This window comes from Lontra canadensis, unplaced genomic scaffold, assembly GCF_010015895.1.
Source record: "Lontra canadensis isolate GAN:19392208 unplaced genomic scaffold, GSC_riverotter_1.0 scaffold63, whole genome shotgun sequence".
NCBI classification, from domain to species: Eukaryota; Metazoa; Chordata; class Mammalia; order Carnivora; family Mustelidae; genus Lontra; species Lontra canadensis.
In genome coordinates this window covers 10,172,107-10,189,967 of record NW_022631057.1, presented here as the reverse complement: position 1 = coordinate 10,189,967, position 17,861 = coordinate 10,172,107, and the positions used below count along the sequence as shown (strand labels likewise).

Here is a 17,861-nt window from a genome sequence, read left to right as displayed (position 1 = left end):
ATAGTTTTGGCCTGAAGGCAGGTACTAGTTGCAAAAATGAACGTGTGTTGAGGGAAGGGGAGAGAAGAGTCGAAGCCTATGGTGGAAACTGCATCTTTCTGGAAAGAACCAGGAAGAGGAGACTGAAGAGAATGTATGTATATAATCCTTATTTTTTTTCCCCTCTCTCAGCTTTTCCCTGAAGATGGGCCCTTCCTGTGGAGCTGTGCTTTGGTGGCAGGTCAGGCCATTAAAATTCCAGTTGATATCCTATGTGACCAGAGGCACCAGAAAGGTGGCTCCGAGGGCCTGGGATCCAGGAGAACTCATGAGGAGAAGAGAAGGAGCAGAGGGCCACCTAATTTTGTATAGGAAAATGTCCACACCATGGGATCACACTCGACCGTGCTTGAATGGATCAGACCCAAACCAGCATAGAAAAGTTTTTGAGAACTGAGCCAAGAGTGACACCACTGCCCACAGAACATGAAGCATCACTAGCAGGGTGAACTTAACTGGGTTGATTATCTGCTGTAATGGAACAAATAATTCTTCAGAGGACTTTAATTGTACCCAGAGTTTATACAACAAATATTAAAAATATCTAGGATTGGGGTACCTGGCTGGCTCAGTCCCTGGAGCATGGGACTCTTGATCTCAGGGTCGTGAGTTCAAGCCCCACATGGGGTGTAGAGTTTAGTTAAAAATGAATAAACAAAATCTTAAAAAAAAATCTAGGATACAATATAAAATTACTTAACATAAAAAGAATAAGAAAGTGTGACTAGTTCTCCAGAAATAACTAACAAATGCCAATCCGAGATGACCTTGAACTTGGAATTGCCATGCAGACTTTAAAGTAGGGAAGTAACTGTGCTTCATGAACTAAGGGAAAACATGCCTGAAATGAGTGGAAAGATAGACATTCTTGGTAGAGAAATAGAAACTATAAATAACCAAACAGAGCAATTTTAGATCTGAAAAAATGCAATATGTGAAATTAAAAAATTCATTTGATGGGCTAACAGCATCATAGAGATGATAAAAGAGAGAGTCAATGAACCCGAAAATAGATCAATAGAACATATCCAATCTAAAGAACAAAGAGAAAAACAATCAGGAAGAAAAAAGAATAGAATCCCAGGGATCTGTGGAACAATACCAAAAGTTCTAAATATTGAGGTGCCTGGCAGGCCTGGTCTGTAGAGCATGCAACTCTTGATCTCAGGGTTGTAAGTTCGAGTCCCACATTAGGTTTGGAGATTACATAAAAAACAAAATCTTTAAAAACACAAAAGTTCTAATATTTATGCCATTGGATTTCCAAAGAAGAGAAGAGACAGACTGATGCAGAAAAACGTTAGAAGAAATAATAGGTCACAAAAGACAAGGCAATAGGGAGGAATTGCCATGGATTGGAGGAGAAGAAGTTGTGTAAGTACATGTTCTGTGGGATCCTGGAATGGATCCTGGAACAGAGAAAGGACATCGGTGAAAAGGTGATAAAATCCTGGGAAAGTGTGTAAGTTGGTTAATTATACTGTACCAATGTTAGTCACTCTGTTTTCATCATCATATCAAAGTTATGCAAGGTGTTAACATTTGAGAACATTCGCTGAAATGTATGTGGGAAATCTCTGCATTATTTTTGGAACTTTTCTGTAAGTCTAAAATTATTTCAAAATAAAAAGGTTTTAAAATTTTTAAGTGAAAGGAAGGAAGGGAGGAAGGGGTCGTGGTTACATTAATGTCAGATGGAGTACACTCCAGAACAAAGAAGATGGCCGGCGATAAAGAGGGCCATCATCTGATGATGGAAGTCAATTCACCAAGAAGACCTAACCATCCTAAACGTGCATGCAAATAACAACAGAATGTCAAAATACGTGCAGACAAAAGGAGTAAAGCTGAATGGGTAAATAGAAAAATCAACAATTATATTTGAAGACTTCAACGCTTCTCTCTGAGTAATTGCTAGAACCCACGGAAGGAAAATCAGTAAGGGTGTCGATGACCTGAAAAGCACTACCGATCAACTTGACCTAACTGGCGTTTGCAGAGTACTCCACTGAACAGCATCCGAACACATATTCTTTTCATGTGAGATTCTGCGAAATTAGAGTACCCCGCAAGAATTATGTCTTGACTTGGGATCATCGAGAATGGATTTTTTAAAAACTTAACTTACTGGGGCGCCTGGGTGGCTCAGTGGGTTAAAGCCTCTGCCTTCGGCTCAGGTCATGATCTCAGGGTCCTGGGATCAAGCCCCGCATTGGGCTCTCTGCTAGGCAGGGAGCCTGCTTCCTCCCCTCTCTGCCTGCTTCTCTACCTACTTGTGATCTGTGTCTGTCAAATAAATAAATAAAATCTTAAAAAAAAAAAAAAGAAAAAGAATGGATTTCCCCTCTTAGAGATCTCCAGGACACCTGGCACAAACCCAAGTTTCCGTCAGAGGTTCTCGGCATCTGAGTGCCAGTGGAGACCTTCTCTGAGGTGTCTGCCTGCTATCTCTCGGAGCATTGGTGGTTTTCTGTGGCTGCCTTCTGCTTTGATGTTTGCTGTGACTTCCAGGAAAGGAAGTACTTCCTCTAAATTAATGCTGTATCTGGTACCTAATCTAAATCAGTTCATCAGGAGATCAGCAAGTGCACCGGCCTAACAGCGTTCTTCTTACTTTCTCATCTCTTAAAACCCAGGGTGTGTGAGTGTGTGTGTGTGTGTGTGTGTGCACGCACATCTTTGAGTCTTATAACTCGTTTCAGATATTATCATGTTCGTGTGTCATCAGATACTCATCTGCTGTGCAGTCGTGGGGGACAAAATGTGTTCACATCTTAATCCCTGGAACCTGTGAATATGTGACCTTACATAGTAAGAAGGACTTTACAGTGTGATTAAGTTAAGAACTTTGAGATGAGATTATCCTGGGTTATCTGAGTGGGCCCCACGTAATGACAAGGATCCTTATAAGAGGGAGACAGGAGATGATGAGTCAGAATCGTTAATTCCACTTCTTGATACGCCCACATTCTACCAACAGTCTCCACCGTTAACTTAACTGATGAGAAAAGGAAGACTGAAAGGAAAAACAAAACAAAACAAAACAAACTATGGGTTGCCTTATTTTTCCCTTTCTTGCCATGCCATTTTTGACATAAGTGGTTAAAACTAACATAAAGAAGAAAGGGAAGTGAGAAAGGATATGGTAGTTCATCCGTGCTAGAACACTATTGCCTTCTTTCTGTAATCCCTGCTTATCAATTGCTTTAAGAGTCAGAGTTTCTGGAAGTATTCGCACGTCACTGCAGGCCCTCAGCCCACAGGGAAACCGGAAGTGATAACAAAGCACCATGATGCTAAGGGAGTGCCCAGGGAGGAGGCATGGCAGAGGGACAGCAAGACCTTGTCTTCTGCTCACCATTAAAGCATGAATTATAAAGAGGAAGGAGACTTAGCAAACTGTATTTCGTACTAAACAGTGTTCTGAATGAGGTCCAATCAAAATAATACAAACTCGAATAATTGATTTATTATATTTAAATAATTAAGGAATCATAACGGATTTATGTTCCTACTTCCTCATCCTTATCTTGAAAAAATTACCTCCTCCTTCGCCTTGTCCGGCTCAGGAGAGGAGCCAGTTACCGCACTCGGGCATTCAATTTAACTCAAAATTTCCTGGCAACTAATGTGAGAAGAATGAAACGATAAAGGGAAAGTACGAATTATAATGTCCTAAACAGTTTTTCATTCCCTTGTTTGTAAAAAAGCTCAGAACAAGAAATAAACAGGAAGGTTACTATTTCATACAGTTTAGTACTCATTCTTAATTTGGGAGAACGTACATTAAGTACAACTGGCTTATTGGGGTATAGACATAAGCTGGCTTTATTTTTTCCAAGGCCTGCCCCCTGAAGGTGGTTGGTTGAATTTCCCTTTCTTACTGGGCGGTAGCCCTCTTTGCAAAGTCTCATTTTGATCGCTTCATTTTTCATTCTCCTCCTGGCTGTGAGAATTCTGTCAAGCCATTATGTAAGATTCAGTTCTGCTCAAGTCTTCATTCTCCCCTCTGACCCTCCCGTCTCCTTACTTGACCAGGTTGGGTTTCGCTCCTCTCTGGGCTTGTCCTTGCTTCCCTGCAGTGCCCCGACTGGCCAGTAGCCCAGACATGGTGCGTCCTGTGAGGCAGGAATGTCAACGCTAGTTACTTGTGAGGTGAACCCGACAGCCCTGAAGGAATCTGCCCACGATACTGTCACCAGGTGTGGGAGAGTTAGATCCTGGAACCATCTGCCTTTATCCCATTGTTTGAGTCTGTTCAGGCTGCTCTAACAAAAACCATAGACTGCGTGGCATAAACAACATTTATTTCTCAACGTTCTGGAGGCTGGGAAGTCCGAGATCAAGATACCGGCGGATATGGTGTCTGGTGAGGCCTGCTTCCCAGTTCACAGATGGCTGTCTTCTCCACGTGTCCTCCTCACGTGGCAGAAGGGACAGACAGAGTATCTTTCTGGGTTCTTATAAAAGCACTAACTCCTTGGGGTGCCTGGGTGGCTCAGTGGGTTAAAGCCTCTGCCTTCAGCTCAGGTCATGATCCCAGAGTCCTGGGATCGAGCCCCACATCAGGCTCTCTGCTCGGCAGGGAGCCTGCTTCCTGCTCTCTCTCTGCCTGCCTCTGCCTACTTGTGATCTCTCTCTCTGTCAAATAAATAAATAAAATGTTTTTTTTAAAAAAGCACTAATCCCATTCCTGAGAGCTCCACCCTCTTATCTAATCACCTCCCAAAGGCCCCCACTTCCTACTACCATCACATGGGGTTTCAACATACGAATTTTGGGGGGCACACACATGTTTGGTCTACAGTACCCACCCAAGTGCTTGTAAGGCCACCTCAGACGGTCTACACCTAACAGAGGCATCTTAGAGGCCCCTTACCTGGCACCCTGTTGAGTGGCCCAGGCCCAGTCACCTTCCCCTGGTGATACCTTTATTGCAGTTCTGCCTAACAGTGGGTGACTGGCTGCTTCACAGAACCGCCCCCCCCCCGACCCGTTCTGACAACACTGTCTTCTTCCTTTCCCAAGGGTGCAAGGCGCTCTGCAGAAGAAGGTGGTTACTGGCCCAGGGATGGGGACAGGGAAGGAGGAAAGAGCCTCTCTTCTTGACCAGCAAACTCCTCAAAGGCTGGCCTCCAACCCCTTGGCCATGGAGCAGGGACATGGGGTGGTGGAGGCGGTGTTTGGTAGGATTTATTTTCCTGTTCTCAGTAAACCCTAGGCTGATGCCTAACAGCTCATGGCATGCTAAATTCAGAATGTGGGGTGTTTTATACCCAACTTTAGGCCTTAGCCTGGATTTCTGAACGACAGGGAAAAAACCTCCCTCAACATTTTATGGCCTAAGTACATGTGCTGAAAACGTATCATCAGTCATCAATTATCGATAACCGGCCTCCACCTTGGGCCTTAGGCTAGGATATACGGAGCATACAAAGGACTTAAATATATTTTCCTGTGGGCAAAGTGATACAGATTAATAGGGAGACTGATCAAATATGTTAACAAAACAATGCAGAAAATCAAAATACCCAGAACAATTATACTAGTATATGCTTTAATGTTATACCCGTTTTGCAGAAGAAGGGACAAGGCATATTTCTTTAAGTGGGTTGTAACTAGATGGCTTCACTTTATCCATGCTTTAAAATTATTTTTTTAAATTTGGGAATAATTTACAGAAGAGTCACAAAAATAGGAGAGAATTTCTATATATCCCCCATCAAGCTTCCCCCACTGCTAACATCTTCCATAACCATGATACAATGATCAAAACTAAGAAACTAACATCAGTGTAATACTATTTAAATGTGTATTTAAATAATACTATTTAAATAATACTATTTGACTATTAAAATGTGCACTTTTGGAGTGCTATCATTTTTTTCCCCACTAATGTCCTTTTTCTGTACCAGGATCCAATCCAAGTTACCATTATTCTATATTTAGTCATCAGGCCTCTTTGGTGTCCTCTACCCTGTGACAGTTTCTTAGTGTTTCCTTGTCTTTCGTGACTTTTACCATGGTTAAGAGTTCAGGTCAGGTATTTGTAGAAGGTTAGGCAATCTAGATTTTCTGACTTTTTTCTCATGATAAGAATGGGGTTTTGGGGGCACCTGGGTGGCTCAGTGGGTTCAAGCCTCTGCCTTCAGCTCAGGTCATGATCCCAGGGTCCTGGGATGGAGCCCCGCATCGGGCTCTCTGCTCAGCAGGGAGCCTGCTTCCTCCTCTCTCTCTGCCTGCCTCTCTGTCTACTTGTGATCTCTGTCTGCCAAACAAATAAATAAAATCTTTAAAAAAAAGAAAAAGAATGGGGTTTTGTGGAATTGGGGGAAGAATACTACAGAAGTGAAGTACCCTTCTCCTTGATCATAAAACTACCTGACTTATTACCATTGAGTTAATCTTGATCACATGGTTAATGTGGTGTCTGCCAATTTTTTCTGGTCTAAATTTGCCCCCCCTCCACCCCCACCAGCCTTTCCATAGTCTATTTGTTAGAAAAGAGTCACTAAATCCAGCCCACACTCCACACCAAAGGGAAGGGGAATTAACTTCCGGGGGAAGTATTGACTAATTTGTGGACGGACGTGTTAGAGTCATCATAGTAATGTATAAATATTTGGGGGGAGATCTTTGAAGCTATGCAACTATCTTATTTCTCTTTAAAGTGTCATCCACTAATTTTAGCATTCATGAGCATTCAGCAATTATTCTGTGGGGTCTTCTTTTTATTATTAAGTTTTTATTTTAATTCCAGTATAGTTAACATACAGTTCTGTGGTGTCTTAACAGTGATTTTCTTCTTTCTTCTATATTTATTATTCAGAATTGATCAGGAAGGAAGAGTTCTCCCTTTCCTCCATTTTATTCACTTGTTGGTATGGACTCAGGAATATTTACTTTGTTCTTTGACATACAAATTTATATCATAATTATTTATTTTTATGCTGAAATTGTTCTAGCTTTGCCCCCGGGAACTCTTTTAGATGGCTCCTTTTGATGTACCTTCATATTATCTTGTGTTTTCTTCCCCTGACACCCTCCTCTCTTTTTCTTTCTTTCTTTCTTTTTTTTTTTTTTTAAAGACCATCTACAAGATGGTCAAGCTCCCTGTCCCTGTGTTTTCCCTACCCCATCCCAGAACTGGCCATTTCTCCAAGGAGCTCTGGTTCCTTCTACTGACAATGAGATTTAGAAACCAAGACCTGGGTGCTGAGTGTGTTCATTTCTTCTAGGGTGTCAATTCTTCTAGACCCTCCAGTGGACAGAACTAAGAAATATATGTCTGCTAGCCTATGTATACACATATCTACATTTCTGTATTTATTCGTATATATATTAAACAAGAGTTCAAACTGTAGTTCCAACTCTAATTCAGTACCACAGAATTCATTGTAGCCTTTTTAAAAAAATGTTTTATTTATTTATTTATTTGACAGAGATCACAAGTAGGTGGAGAGGCAGGCAGAGAAAGAGGAGGAAACAGGCTCCCTGCTGAGCAGAGAGCCCAATGTGGAGCTTGATCCCAGGACCCCAGGATTTTGACCTGAGCCAAAGGCAGAGGCTTAACCCACTGAGCCACCCAGGTGCCCCCATTGTAGCCTTTCTAATAGTGAGAAACCTGCCCCTCTTTATCTATATTTACTTATTTGTTCCATCTTAGTATACATTTAAAGTAGTTTCAAGATTCCTAACCTATATACCTCTGAGATATGAATTTACCAACTAGAGTACAGTGTTTGTGTAGTTTTTTGTGTGTCTCTATCTTACAGTTTCAAGTGAAAACATGATTTCCCAAAGTTAATTAGACCAGCTCCTTTTCCTTCCCACCCCATTCATCTGTAATATAGTTAGCTTTATTTGTCTTAATCTGCATTCCATCATGGCTTCCCCTGACAGCGTGGTTAATTAAAAAAATTTACATACAGTAAAAGCCACTCGTGGTGCTATATAGTTTGTGTTTTGACAAATGCACCGAGTCCTGTATCCATCACCACAATACAATACGGAAGAACCCCACCAACCTAAAAATTCCTCTGGAGTGAACTTCCCTTTCCCTAAACCTGGCAACCACTGATCTGTTTTCCATCCCTATAGTTTTGCCTTTTCCAGAATGTCATATGAGTGGAATCATACAATGGGTAGATTTTTAGGTCTAGCTTCTTTCACTTAGCAAAATTTATTTAAGATTTGTCCATGTTGTTGCACAAACCAATAGTTCATTCCTTTTTCCTGCTGAGTATAGATAACTTTATTACATGGATTACATGGATATGCCACAGTTCATTTTTCCATTTACCTGTTGAAGGACATCTGGGTTATTTCTAGTTTTGGCAATTGTGAATAAAGCTGCTATAAATAGTCATATATGGGCTTCTATATGAACACAAGTTTTCAGTTCTCTTGGGTAAACACCCAGGAGTGGAATGGGTTAGCTGTATAGTCATTGCAGGTTTAAAAGAAACTGCCAAACAGTTGCAATGAATGACCCTCTGGTGTCCACATCTTCTCTAGCATTTTATTGTCCACACTCTTTTTCAACGGGAAACTGCCGCCCCACCCCAGCTCTGACTTTTTCCTTCTTTTTGGCCTCTGCCAGGATTACAAGGTAATCCATATTCTTGCTTTGTGTCCTGCTGGTATTTGCCAAGGTAACAATTTTGGACACCTCATGTTTCTACTGTGCATGGAAGTACTCTCATTTTAAATCTAGTAACCATCCTATAAGGCAGTTTCAGCAAACATTCTTAGGTTGGTATGAGAGTTACCAACACCCTGCTTGAGAAGAATTCCTTTCTGGCTTTCCCAGATGTTGGCTTTTGTGAGTCCCTTAACTTCTGTGTATCTCAGCCTCTTTGTAGTCTACCTGAAAGAACCCTGAAATACAAGGATGGTCAGTGGTCTACACCAGCCCCTGTAGTGGCTATGGATCCAGCAGGATAGACTACTCCACAGAACTCTTCAGCTGGGTGCCTGGGTTCTAATTCGTCAGGAAGGAGCTATGTGTGTGGCCCATGCTTAGAGTCCCTGTCTCCTGACTTGGCAGGTAGCACATTCTCATAGTCACTAGAAGTGTCATTTGACATTTCTTCTCCATGTTCTATCTGACTAGTCTCACTCTGTGCGGATGGCTGACAGGTCACAGGTTCCCCTAGAGCCAGAACCCTCCCTGATTGCATGACAAATTGGATGTGGGTATCTGGACTCTCCGTCCTGCCTTCTACGTGGTCTGTGTTTGAGGGGATCACTTCTTCTTCCACCTGCTGCTGGTTTCCATTGGTAAGTGCTGATGGGACATTTTCATAATCTCTATAGCACTGGAAAGCCATCTGGGGCTGCTTCCCCTGGAGGGTCTCAAGATTCAACCCTGCCATGTTGACATAATCATTCGAGGTCTCAGATGAGCCTTCGTCATCACTGAGTGGATCATCACTCTTGGATCTTGGAGACCAAAAACTGGTATGGTCACTGCCATTCCCATAGCCCTTGTCTTTTTCCTCAATAAGCTCCAGCTCCAGCTCCTGGGCACTTGGAAGGGCGAAGAGGTTCTCAGGGGTGCTGTTGGTAGAAGCTAGAGCCTTCGCAATCTCCTCTGCTGTGGGGACATTGATGTAATCTCTTGAATCCTCTGAAGAAATGTTCCGGCAGTCTCTGGCTGTTCTGATATTGACATAGTTTGCTGAGGGAGTAAGGTCCCCACACATCTGGAGCCATGTGGCATTGTCATAGATGCCCACTGCATAGCCATTGGCAGGAGCATGGTCTCCGTGCAGCCAGAGGCCATTGCCTGCTTGGGAGGGCTATAAGCAAGAAGAGAAAGCCAGTGACAGGATGGAAGCAGAAATACTGGCAAAGCCTTTCTCCTTCCCCATCCAGTACCGCTATCTGATAACTCCTTCGCTTGGTTCTCCACCTTGGAGAAAATGTCTAAGTTGGAGGTCTGCAAATGCAAAGCCTTAGATCCTAGGCAGGTATGAACAAAGTGGGTGAAGCTTAAGGAAAGCAACAGTGTAAATGTGATCATAAATTCCTACTGGATTCTGGCCACAGTGTGGGTGTTCAACGGAGAGTCTCTAGGGGGGAGTATTAGAAACTGGAGGGAGCGGATTGCCTCAGAGCCCATCACGAGGCAGTATAGCCTAGTGTCCAAAGGTAGCGACTCAGCCTTAGACTCAGGGTGTGAATCCCACCTTACTACTCTGTGTGGGCAAGTTACCTAATCCCTTTGTGCCTTTCTTCCCTAGCATATAAAATGGGGACAATCATAATACCGCCATAATATGGGTTCTGTGAGGTGTTAGTGTATGACTACATGTGAAGTGTATGGAAGGTTCCCCGCCCATGGAAAGCACTAACACTCTTGGCATTATTAGTAAAGGGGCAGCCGACATAGAGACTCAGCCCCTCACGGCCATTTAGGGACGCCGGTCTGCTGTTTCCAGAACTTCTGACTTTTCAAGAAAAGCTGGACATCCAGACTTTAATGTGAAATCTTTTCAATTTTTAGATGTTGGCAGCTGGCTCAAAGTATCATTCACATGCTACAGAGTCCAAGCCAGATGTGTTGTGGCCTTAAACTGGCTTGGGACTGAGCCCCGGAACTCACTTTGGCAGCGGAATTTCCTCTTCCCTGCATGTTATCAGCTTGGAGATGGGAACAGAGCCCAAGCGTGGGACACATGGGGGCGGGACCAGGAGGTGGCCGCATGGTAATGAACCCAGAGCTCTGGCTAATGAGAGGCTGGGGAGCATCGGGAGCAGCAGCTGTGGTTAGACTGTTTTCTTGAAACGACCGCAAAATCGAAGGGACCGATTCTTCCAGGAGTAAGAGAGAACTTATCTATGGGATGAGCCCCCGAGCTTCAAAGGCCTCCTTTTACTCTCTCTGGGGTCTCTGCTCCACAGTGTTACAGGACTCCTGCCTGGCGGCTGCCTCCAGATCATACAACACATACATTGACCGCAGCACTCCCCTGGTAACCTCGGAAATCCCCCGTTTGATCACTTTCTACACCAGCTACAGTCCTCAACGACTTACAAAGATACCTGCCCTTGAGGAGAACTGAAACAATTTGCCCCAGACCCCAGGAGGAATTCCCCAAGGAGGGTTTTAAAGATGTTTTGAGCACAAGCTGCATTGTTGGAATATTTGTGTACCCTCCTGAGGTGATTACTTGGAAAGGGACAATACTCTATTGGGATAAGCCGTTGCCTGTCTTTCTTAGAACAATCCACTTCTGTTCTGACATCATGTCCTTGAATACATGTGCTCTGATGCCATCCCCCAAGTCCCCAACAATTGTTTCCAGCTTTCTTAATTTTTCTCCCTGGGCTACAGAGAGGTCCTGAGCTCGTCTTCCTAATATATTAATAGGGTCACAGGGCACCTGCCGGGAGACGTGCTGTCTGTCAGGAAAGGAGATCTGTGACCTGAACTCGTTTACCTCAGTTCTGTCAGAGATATGCCATTTCTCCCAAGGGGCTCGTCCCTTCAGATGACTCTTACCACGGGCTCTGAAGGAGGGCTATTGGAATTTCTGGACAGGAGGCTCTCGGTACTAAAAATACGGTTACCTCTTGACTGACGTCTCCCTGAAAGAACAGAGAATGAGTCCTGAAGCTGGCAGGCCAGTCCCTGAACGCTTCAGCCTAAAAAGTCCCCGCAGAGAGGGTGAAGGGGCTTCTTGTGGTATCTGGTATTTGGGGCTCGGTGTTCCGTGTCAAGAGGGTCAGAGCTGGGGGAATGATGTGCTCTGAGGCTTGGGACTGTCCTCGGTTTCTAGCAAGGACCAGAGGGCACTAACTAGCACAGTGGTTCGTGGCTCCTGAGGCAAAACTTATCCACCTGTAATCCCGGAGGCCATGTTCTCCTTCTGTATGTCTCCCCCAACCCTAGACATACCCATCTGTCTTTGGCCAACTTCATACCAAGATAAAACAACCCCTCCCCTAACCCAGACGACCCCCAGCTCCCTTTTCAGAGCTCTCTAGGCCCCCAGTGGAGTTACATCCTGTTTCTGTCTAGCTCATCCTCCTCCATGCTCCTTGAAGGGCAGAAGGGTTAAGTGTTTAAAGAAAGCTGCCTCTGGGTGGTTAAAGGACATTCTGGGGGCAGAAGGTCAGTGACATCCATGCTCCATAGATTAGGGAAAAAAAACCTACCCAGCTCTTCTCGCCTCTGGGGTAAGGAGTCATAAATATTTTTAGCTCCTTGTCTGGGTCGAGACAGAGACAGTAAGGGCATGACGGTAACTCGAAAGTAAGGAGCTTGTCCTGCAAGACAATGAGAGACCAGTGTTACAAAATGTGGGGGCCCCTAGGGATGAGATGGTCCCTGAAAATGTTCCCCACTCTCACTATGTATCATTAAAAAGTACATTTTCACACTTGCCCAAGTTGCTTTGAGCTAGAAGACTTGGTACACAGAAGCAGGAGGAAGAAATGGGGGTGTGGGGGGCGTTGGGCATGAGCGTCCCAGGGCAACAACTTTCAAAATGGAACTCCAGTCAGCACGGAGCCTTTTGGAGCCACAGCTTAGACCCTCAAGTGAGACAGTGACCAGTGTGTCAGGGAAGAATGGAGGATTTCCCAGTGCAAGAGCTTATCCAGGAAGCATAAATGGGGCTTTGAATGCCAGGCTGTGTGATTGATGCCTGTGTGTTTCAACCTGGGACAATCAAGGGACTCACGGTACTTCTTCCATTTACTCCAGTTCCACAGGCTGTAGAAAATCACAGTGGTCAGGAGGATGGCAAGGAATCCTGCAAACCCAGAAAAGATGGCGCTGCTCTGGTCTTTGTCTCTGTGAGGAAAAATAAGTGCCATGTCTAGCTGTAGGAGGCTGAGGAGGTCGGAGAAGAGGCTTCCTTCAGGAACTAGAGCCTGAGGACTTGGAATGGGAGCCTGAGATGGGTGGGCTGTGTGGCTGGAGAGAGGGAGGCTGGACACAAGAGAAGGGCACTGTCCCTTTGGAATGCCTGCTGGGTGCCTCGGGTTTGTGTGTGTGTGAAACTCGTTTGATCTTTACAACAGTCTCATCTCTCCTTGGGGCCAGAAACCTGAGATTCAGACTCAGCAAGGCAGAGTAATATATCAAAGATCACACAGTAGGGAGGAGCCGAGATGGAAAGTGAGTCTAGGTCTGTTGGGGCCCAAAGACCATGCTCTTTCTACTGCATCCCCCTGTCCTCCAAAGTTACCAAATCAGGTTCATCCGCCCTTACTCGCCCTCATTCCCTCCTCCTGGGCGTCCTGTCTTGTGTGGAAGGAGGGGTTACCCGCCGTGCAGGGAGGGAGCTGCTCCGTGACAGAGTCTGCCTTGTGGGCATTTGTTCAACCCCCGTTTACCAACTTGTGGAGCTGGTCTCCAAGCAACACTTGCTGTTTTGTGGAACGTAACCAGTGCACATACAAGGGTGAGTTCCTGCTGCTTGTGGTTCCCTGACAGGGCTGGGGTTACTGCCTTGCTTTGCCTACTGTAACGAGAAGTCGCCGGGGGGGGTGGTGTGTGACAGCAGGAGTCTCTAGCAGACCTAAATATTAGAAACCAGATCAGCTACCAGGGGAGACTTTTGTGCTCCTGAGTCCTAGGCTTGTTTACCCAACTTATACCAGACCTTTCCTCTAGGCTGCCCAACGGACATCTCAAACCAGATACATCTGAAACAGAATGCCCGTTCTTCTCCCAGAAGCCTGCTTCTCCTCTGGTGTTGCCCATCAGCTAGCGGGTAGGTCAGAAACCTTGGAGCCATTCTTGACTGCTCCTTTGCTTTCACACCTCGCTTGCAGTCAATGAGCAGATTCCATCTGCTCAACCCTGGGCGTCTTTCCCAAACCCAGTCACTTGTCGCCCCTCCACTGCCACAACCACTCCACCCCTACCCCCAACCCACTGTGTGCTCTGCATGGACCTTTGCAGTAACCTCCCTAAGCGTTGTCTTGCTTTCACTCTTGACCCCAACATCCTATCTTCACATAGGAGCCCGTGTGATCTTCTTAACAGTAAGTCAGATCATGTCTCCTCTCTTCTTGTGACCCATGTGACTTTGATTACACTTGGGATAACAGCCACAGTCCCTACCCAGTGAGGACGTCACGGCACCTTATGTTCTGGCCTCTGCCTACCTTCTTTTTCCTCTTTTTTTTTAAAAAAAAAGATTTATTTAATTAATTTATTAGAGAGAGAAAAAGAGTGCATGTGCGCGCGCATGGGGGAGGGGCAGAGGACTAGAGTATCTCAAGCAGACCCCGGGTGGAATGCAGAACAGACGTGGGGTTCAATTCCACAACCCTGAGGTCATGCCCTGAGCCCAAATCAAGAGCCAGATGCTTAACTGCCTGAGCCACCCAGACACCCCTATGCCTACCATCCGACCTCATTTCCTATCACTTCCCTTCTGACTGCGGCAGTCAGGACTCCTGGCCTGTCCTTGGCCACGAAGAGCACATTCCAGAGGCTCCCTCTCCCAGGTGTCTGGGTATGTAGCTCAGTCCCTCATTTCCCTTGGTCTCTTCTGAAATGTCACCAGCTCAGACAAGCCTATTACTCTCAGGCCCCTTAAGTCTGTTCTGTGTTTTCCTCATACACTTAAGACTGATGGACATTATACATCTCTTTGTTTATCTGTTTATATCTGACTTTCCCATTTGACTGTCAGCTCCAGGAAGCCATGGACTTGTCGATCCTGTTGATCTGGTGACTGGAACAGTGCCTGGCACTTAGCAAGGGCAGGATAGATATTTGTTGAATGAATGAGTGAATTAACAAACATGAATGAACACAGAAGTGAATATTTTGGGGGGGGGTTCAGGGTTCCGACAGCTTTGGAATTCAATCCCCATCAGCGCTCCTGTCCACTTGCAGGGGACACATCTTTGTCATGGTAATCGCATTTATTTCCCTAAACGACAGCAATTTTAAATTGCTGAGTTACCTGTTATCACAGAGCTGAGATTCATAGCTAACAGCTCTTGCCGAAGCTCCAACTGCTGTTGGACTTTTTATTTTTGTTAGTATGATCCTGAAACTTTGAGCAGTAAAATTTATAGCTACGATTAGTTCTGTGAGATTTTATATCCTAAAGATGTATCTTGATCACATCTATGATTATGTTTCCCACTCGTGGAAAGTTTTTAGAACCTCGAAACACATTGTTGAAAAAAACGGGCCTTTTGTTTCCATCATGGTGGGACCTAGTTTCTTTTGGAGGGTGGGGGAGAGTGGTTGTTGGGACCTGAGACAGGAAAAATTGAGGATAGCAATTGGGGCCTCTGCGAGGTGAGAAATCCAGCCAGGCCAGGCAACGAGGTCTTAGGAAATCCTGTGTTAACACGGCTTTCCCTTTCCCCCTGCGACTCCCATTTCTCTTTTAAACCTATTCCTTTCCTCCCAGCGGTCCTGAGCAAGCTTCTCTAAGCCTAGAGTTTGGTGGTCTCAGTGGACCTGAGCATGGTTGTGAGGGCAAAGAGCACTGCTGGGGTAGGAGCCCCCAGGGTTGCCCAGGACTGTCTGTCTAAATCAGGGGAAGGTGGAGCTCATCACCCTGAGTCACTTACCTGTCCAGGCTGCCCTCAGTCACCTGAAGAGTCCTGGCCTCCAAGGTCCTCCCTCCAATTTCGGAAAGAGTCGGGGTGATCATATCCGCTGTCACGGCAACCTCTCTGGCTTCAGCTTCTCCTCCTAAGCCTTTTCTTAATTGTCAACAGCTAACACATGTTGCCACTTCTCCTGGCTCTTCCTAAGTTGCCATCCCCCAGGAGAAAAGGCAAAATTGGTTTTACATACCATCGTAAACGCTTTTTTAAGTAGACAAGACTGATAGAAATCCTCCTCGTCTCCATGTTTTCCAATTTTTCTAGAACTTTCTTTCCCCCCCAAACTTGCATCTCCCTGGCCTCTCCCCCTGAAATGTTAGGCTGTGTGGATCCCAAACACAAAAATGACGACAGGTTTGGTTCTACCTGGATGTGGCTACAGTGCCCACTGCGGGAGGTGAGCGCTCAGCCGGGTGCGGGGCTCCCCAAGAGAGGTGGCTCAGGGAGACGGCATGCTCTCAACCCTCTGGTGCAAGTGTGAGGGGCACAGAGGGGGAAACTGCCAAGAGGCTCGAGAGAGACTCCGTGAGAAACTCATCCTCCCCCAACCCCCAAAGCAGAGAGAAAAGAGCAAACATTTGCCAGAATGGAAACAGAGAGTCGTCACAGGAAACGACACCACCAACATGCTTATGAAGCACGGGGCACAGGAAATGCTGCTCAGCTATAATAAGAGAAGAAAACATGTCTGCAGCCCCTGTTCCCCAGGTTGGCCAGGAGCGCTGTGGACTTGTCGGTGTAGGGAGTGTGACTAAAGACGGGGCAAGGTGGTGGGCTTTTTCTATTTCTCTATTTCTATTTCTCTATTCTATTTCTCTGGGCTTCTACAGGGGGACAGGCGGTTTTCATCAACACTTCCCGGGTGATTTTGACAAAGCTGGTCTGTGTTTCACATTTGGAGACTCTCTGGAGATGACGCTCAGAATGGAGCCCGTGCTGGGGCAGCCGGGGCCCTGAAGGCCATTCCTTCTTGAAGCCCTGCCCTCCCTGGCCTCTGGCCGCCTTACTCTCGCAGGGCTCTTCTGGAGATCTATCCCAGTCCTGCTTGCTGTGCACCCGTTTCAGAGGCCGGACCCCTCATTCCCCGTGTCGACCCAAAGTGTCCCAAACTTAGACAGTTGTTCAAAATTTGTTTCTAGCTGCCTTCTCTTTCCTTTACCCATCTCCTGAAACTCTTTGCAACTTGGGGGAGTCCAAAGAGAAGGGGTCACTGAGACTTTCAGGAGGCTGTGAAGGGCCTCTGACCAGGCTTTCCACAAGGAAATGGACTCCCAGAGGGCTGGCACGGAAGACAGCCAGTGCCTCAGCACCATGGCCCTCCCCCATCTCTTCCCAGTGGACAGCAAGGCCCCCAGTTTCCAGGGGCTGTCTACCCCTGCCCTATGCATCCAGGCTCTCACAGGCCCCCAGGGGAGAGGGGCTGCGGTTGGGAGAGTGGGTCCTGCCTGGCTCTCCCGGGAATACTGCCTTCCAAGTCCTTTCTGCCCTCCTTCCACATGGCCTTACCTGGCAGGAAGCGGAGGCGATTCCAGAGGCAGCTGGTTCCGAGAGCTGGAATCTGGGTCTCTGCCCGCTTGTCCTCTGGAATGGGTCTGAGTAGAACTAGAACTCCTCAGGAGAAAAAGATCCCTCGCTCCCTGGCCCCTGTGGCCGGGACTAGTGGCGAGACAGCGAGGATCCCCGGACCTATCCCGAGCCACTGGTACCAGCAGAACGCTGTGTGTGAACCGGGAGCTTGGAAGGCAGTATGAAGAGAAGGGCCAGCGGGACCAAGCCTCAGAACCCTGACCGCTACTTAAAAAAAAAAAAAAAATTTTTTTTAAAGAAATTCTCCTGCATGATCATTTTAAGACTTCGCTCTTATCTACCCAGAGTGCTTGAGTCAGACTAATCTTCCCTCCGGTCTCCTGACCCCTCCTCCCCCCACACTTGAGGGAAGCAACCTTCTGAACGGAGGCTGTGCCGTGGTTTCCAGACCGGGTTGAGTCCTGCCACCTACTCTCCTTTCCCTCCAGCCTTGCCACGACCAACCAACACAAACCTGCTATGTGAAATCATTCATCATGATAATGGCAGAAAACTACTCATTCCCGGGCAACAGGGCACATGTTTTAAACGTGATTGCTCTGGGGACGCCTGGGTGGCTCAGTTGGTTGGACGACTGCCTTCGGCTCAGGTCGTGATCCTGGAGTCCCCGGATCGAGTCCCGCATCGGCCTCCCAGCT

General features: G+C 46.2%; 1 protein-coding gene across 2 annotated transcripts; it reads right to left on the bottom strand.

Moving 5' to 3' along the window:
- Window positions 1-8,427: 8,427 nt before the first annotated feature.
- Window positions 8,428-16,255, bottom strand: LAX1 (lymphocyte transmembrane adaptor 1). Of its 2 annotated transcripts, XM_032878330.1 has the most exons (6): window positions 16,003-16,255; window positions 15,598-15,779; window positions 12,732-12,844; window positions 12,205-12,315; window positions 11,549-11,634; window positions 8,428-9,842 (listed from the first exon to the last, which is right to left on the bottom strand). In XM_032878330.1, the coding sequence occupies exons 2-6, from the start codon at window positions 15,678-15,680 to the stop codon at window positions 9,042-9,044; spliced, it is 1,194 nt and encodes a 397-aa protein (XP_032734221.1). In that variant the 5' UTR covers window positions 15,681-15,779; window positions 16,003-16,255; the 3' UTR covers window positions 8,428-9,041. The 2 variants fall into 2 exon arrangements, with proteins under 2 accessions (XP_032734221.1, XP_032734222.1); XM_032878331.1 differs by lacking the exons at window positions 12,732-12,844; window positions 16,003-16,255 and having other exon boundaries at window positions 15,598-15,678.
- Between the last annotated feature and the right edge of the window lie 1,606 nt (window positions 16,256-17,861).

Bases quoted from the DNA above. Each gene is read 5' to 3' on its own strand.
- LAX1 (XM_032878330.1), bottom strand. From the start codon at position 15,680: ATGATCACCCCGACTCTTTCCGAAATTGGAGGGAGGACCTTGGAGGCC. The intron at 12,845-15,597 runs GTAAGTGACTCA...TTTTCCTCACAG, and splicing joins ACTGAGGGCAGCCTGGACAG to AGACAAAGACCAGAGCAGCG. The intron at 9,843-11,548 runs GTAAGAGTCATC...TCTTGCTTATAG, and splicing joins GCCCTCCTTCAGAGCCCGTG to CCCTCCCAAGCAGGCAATGG.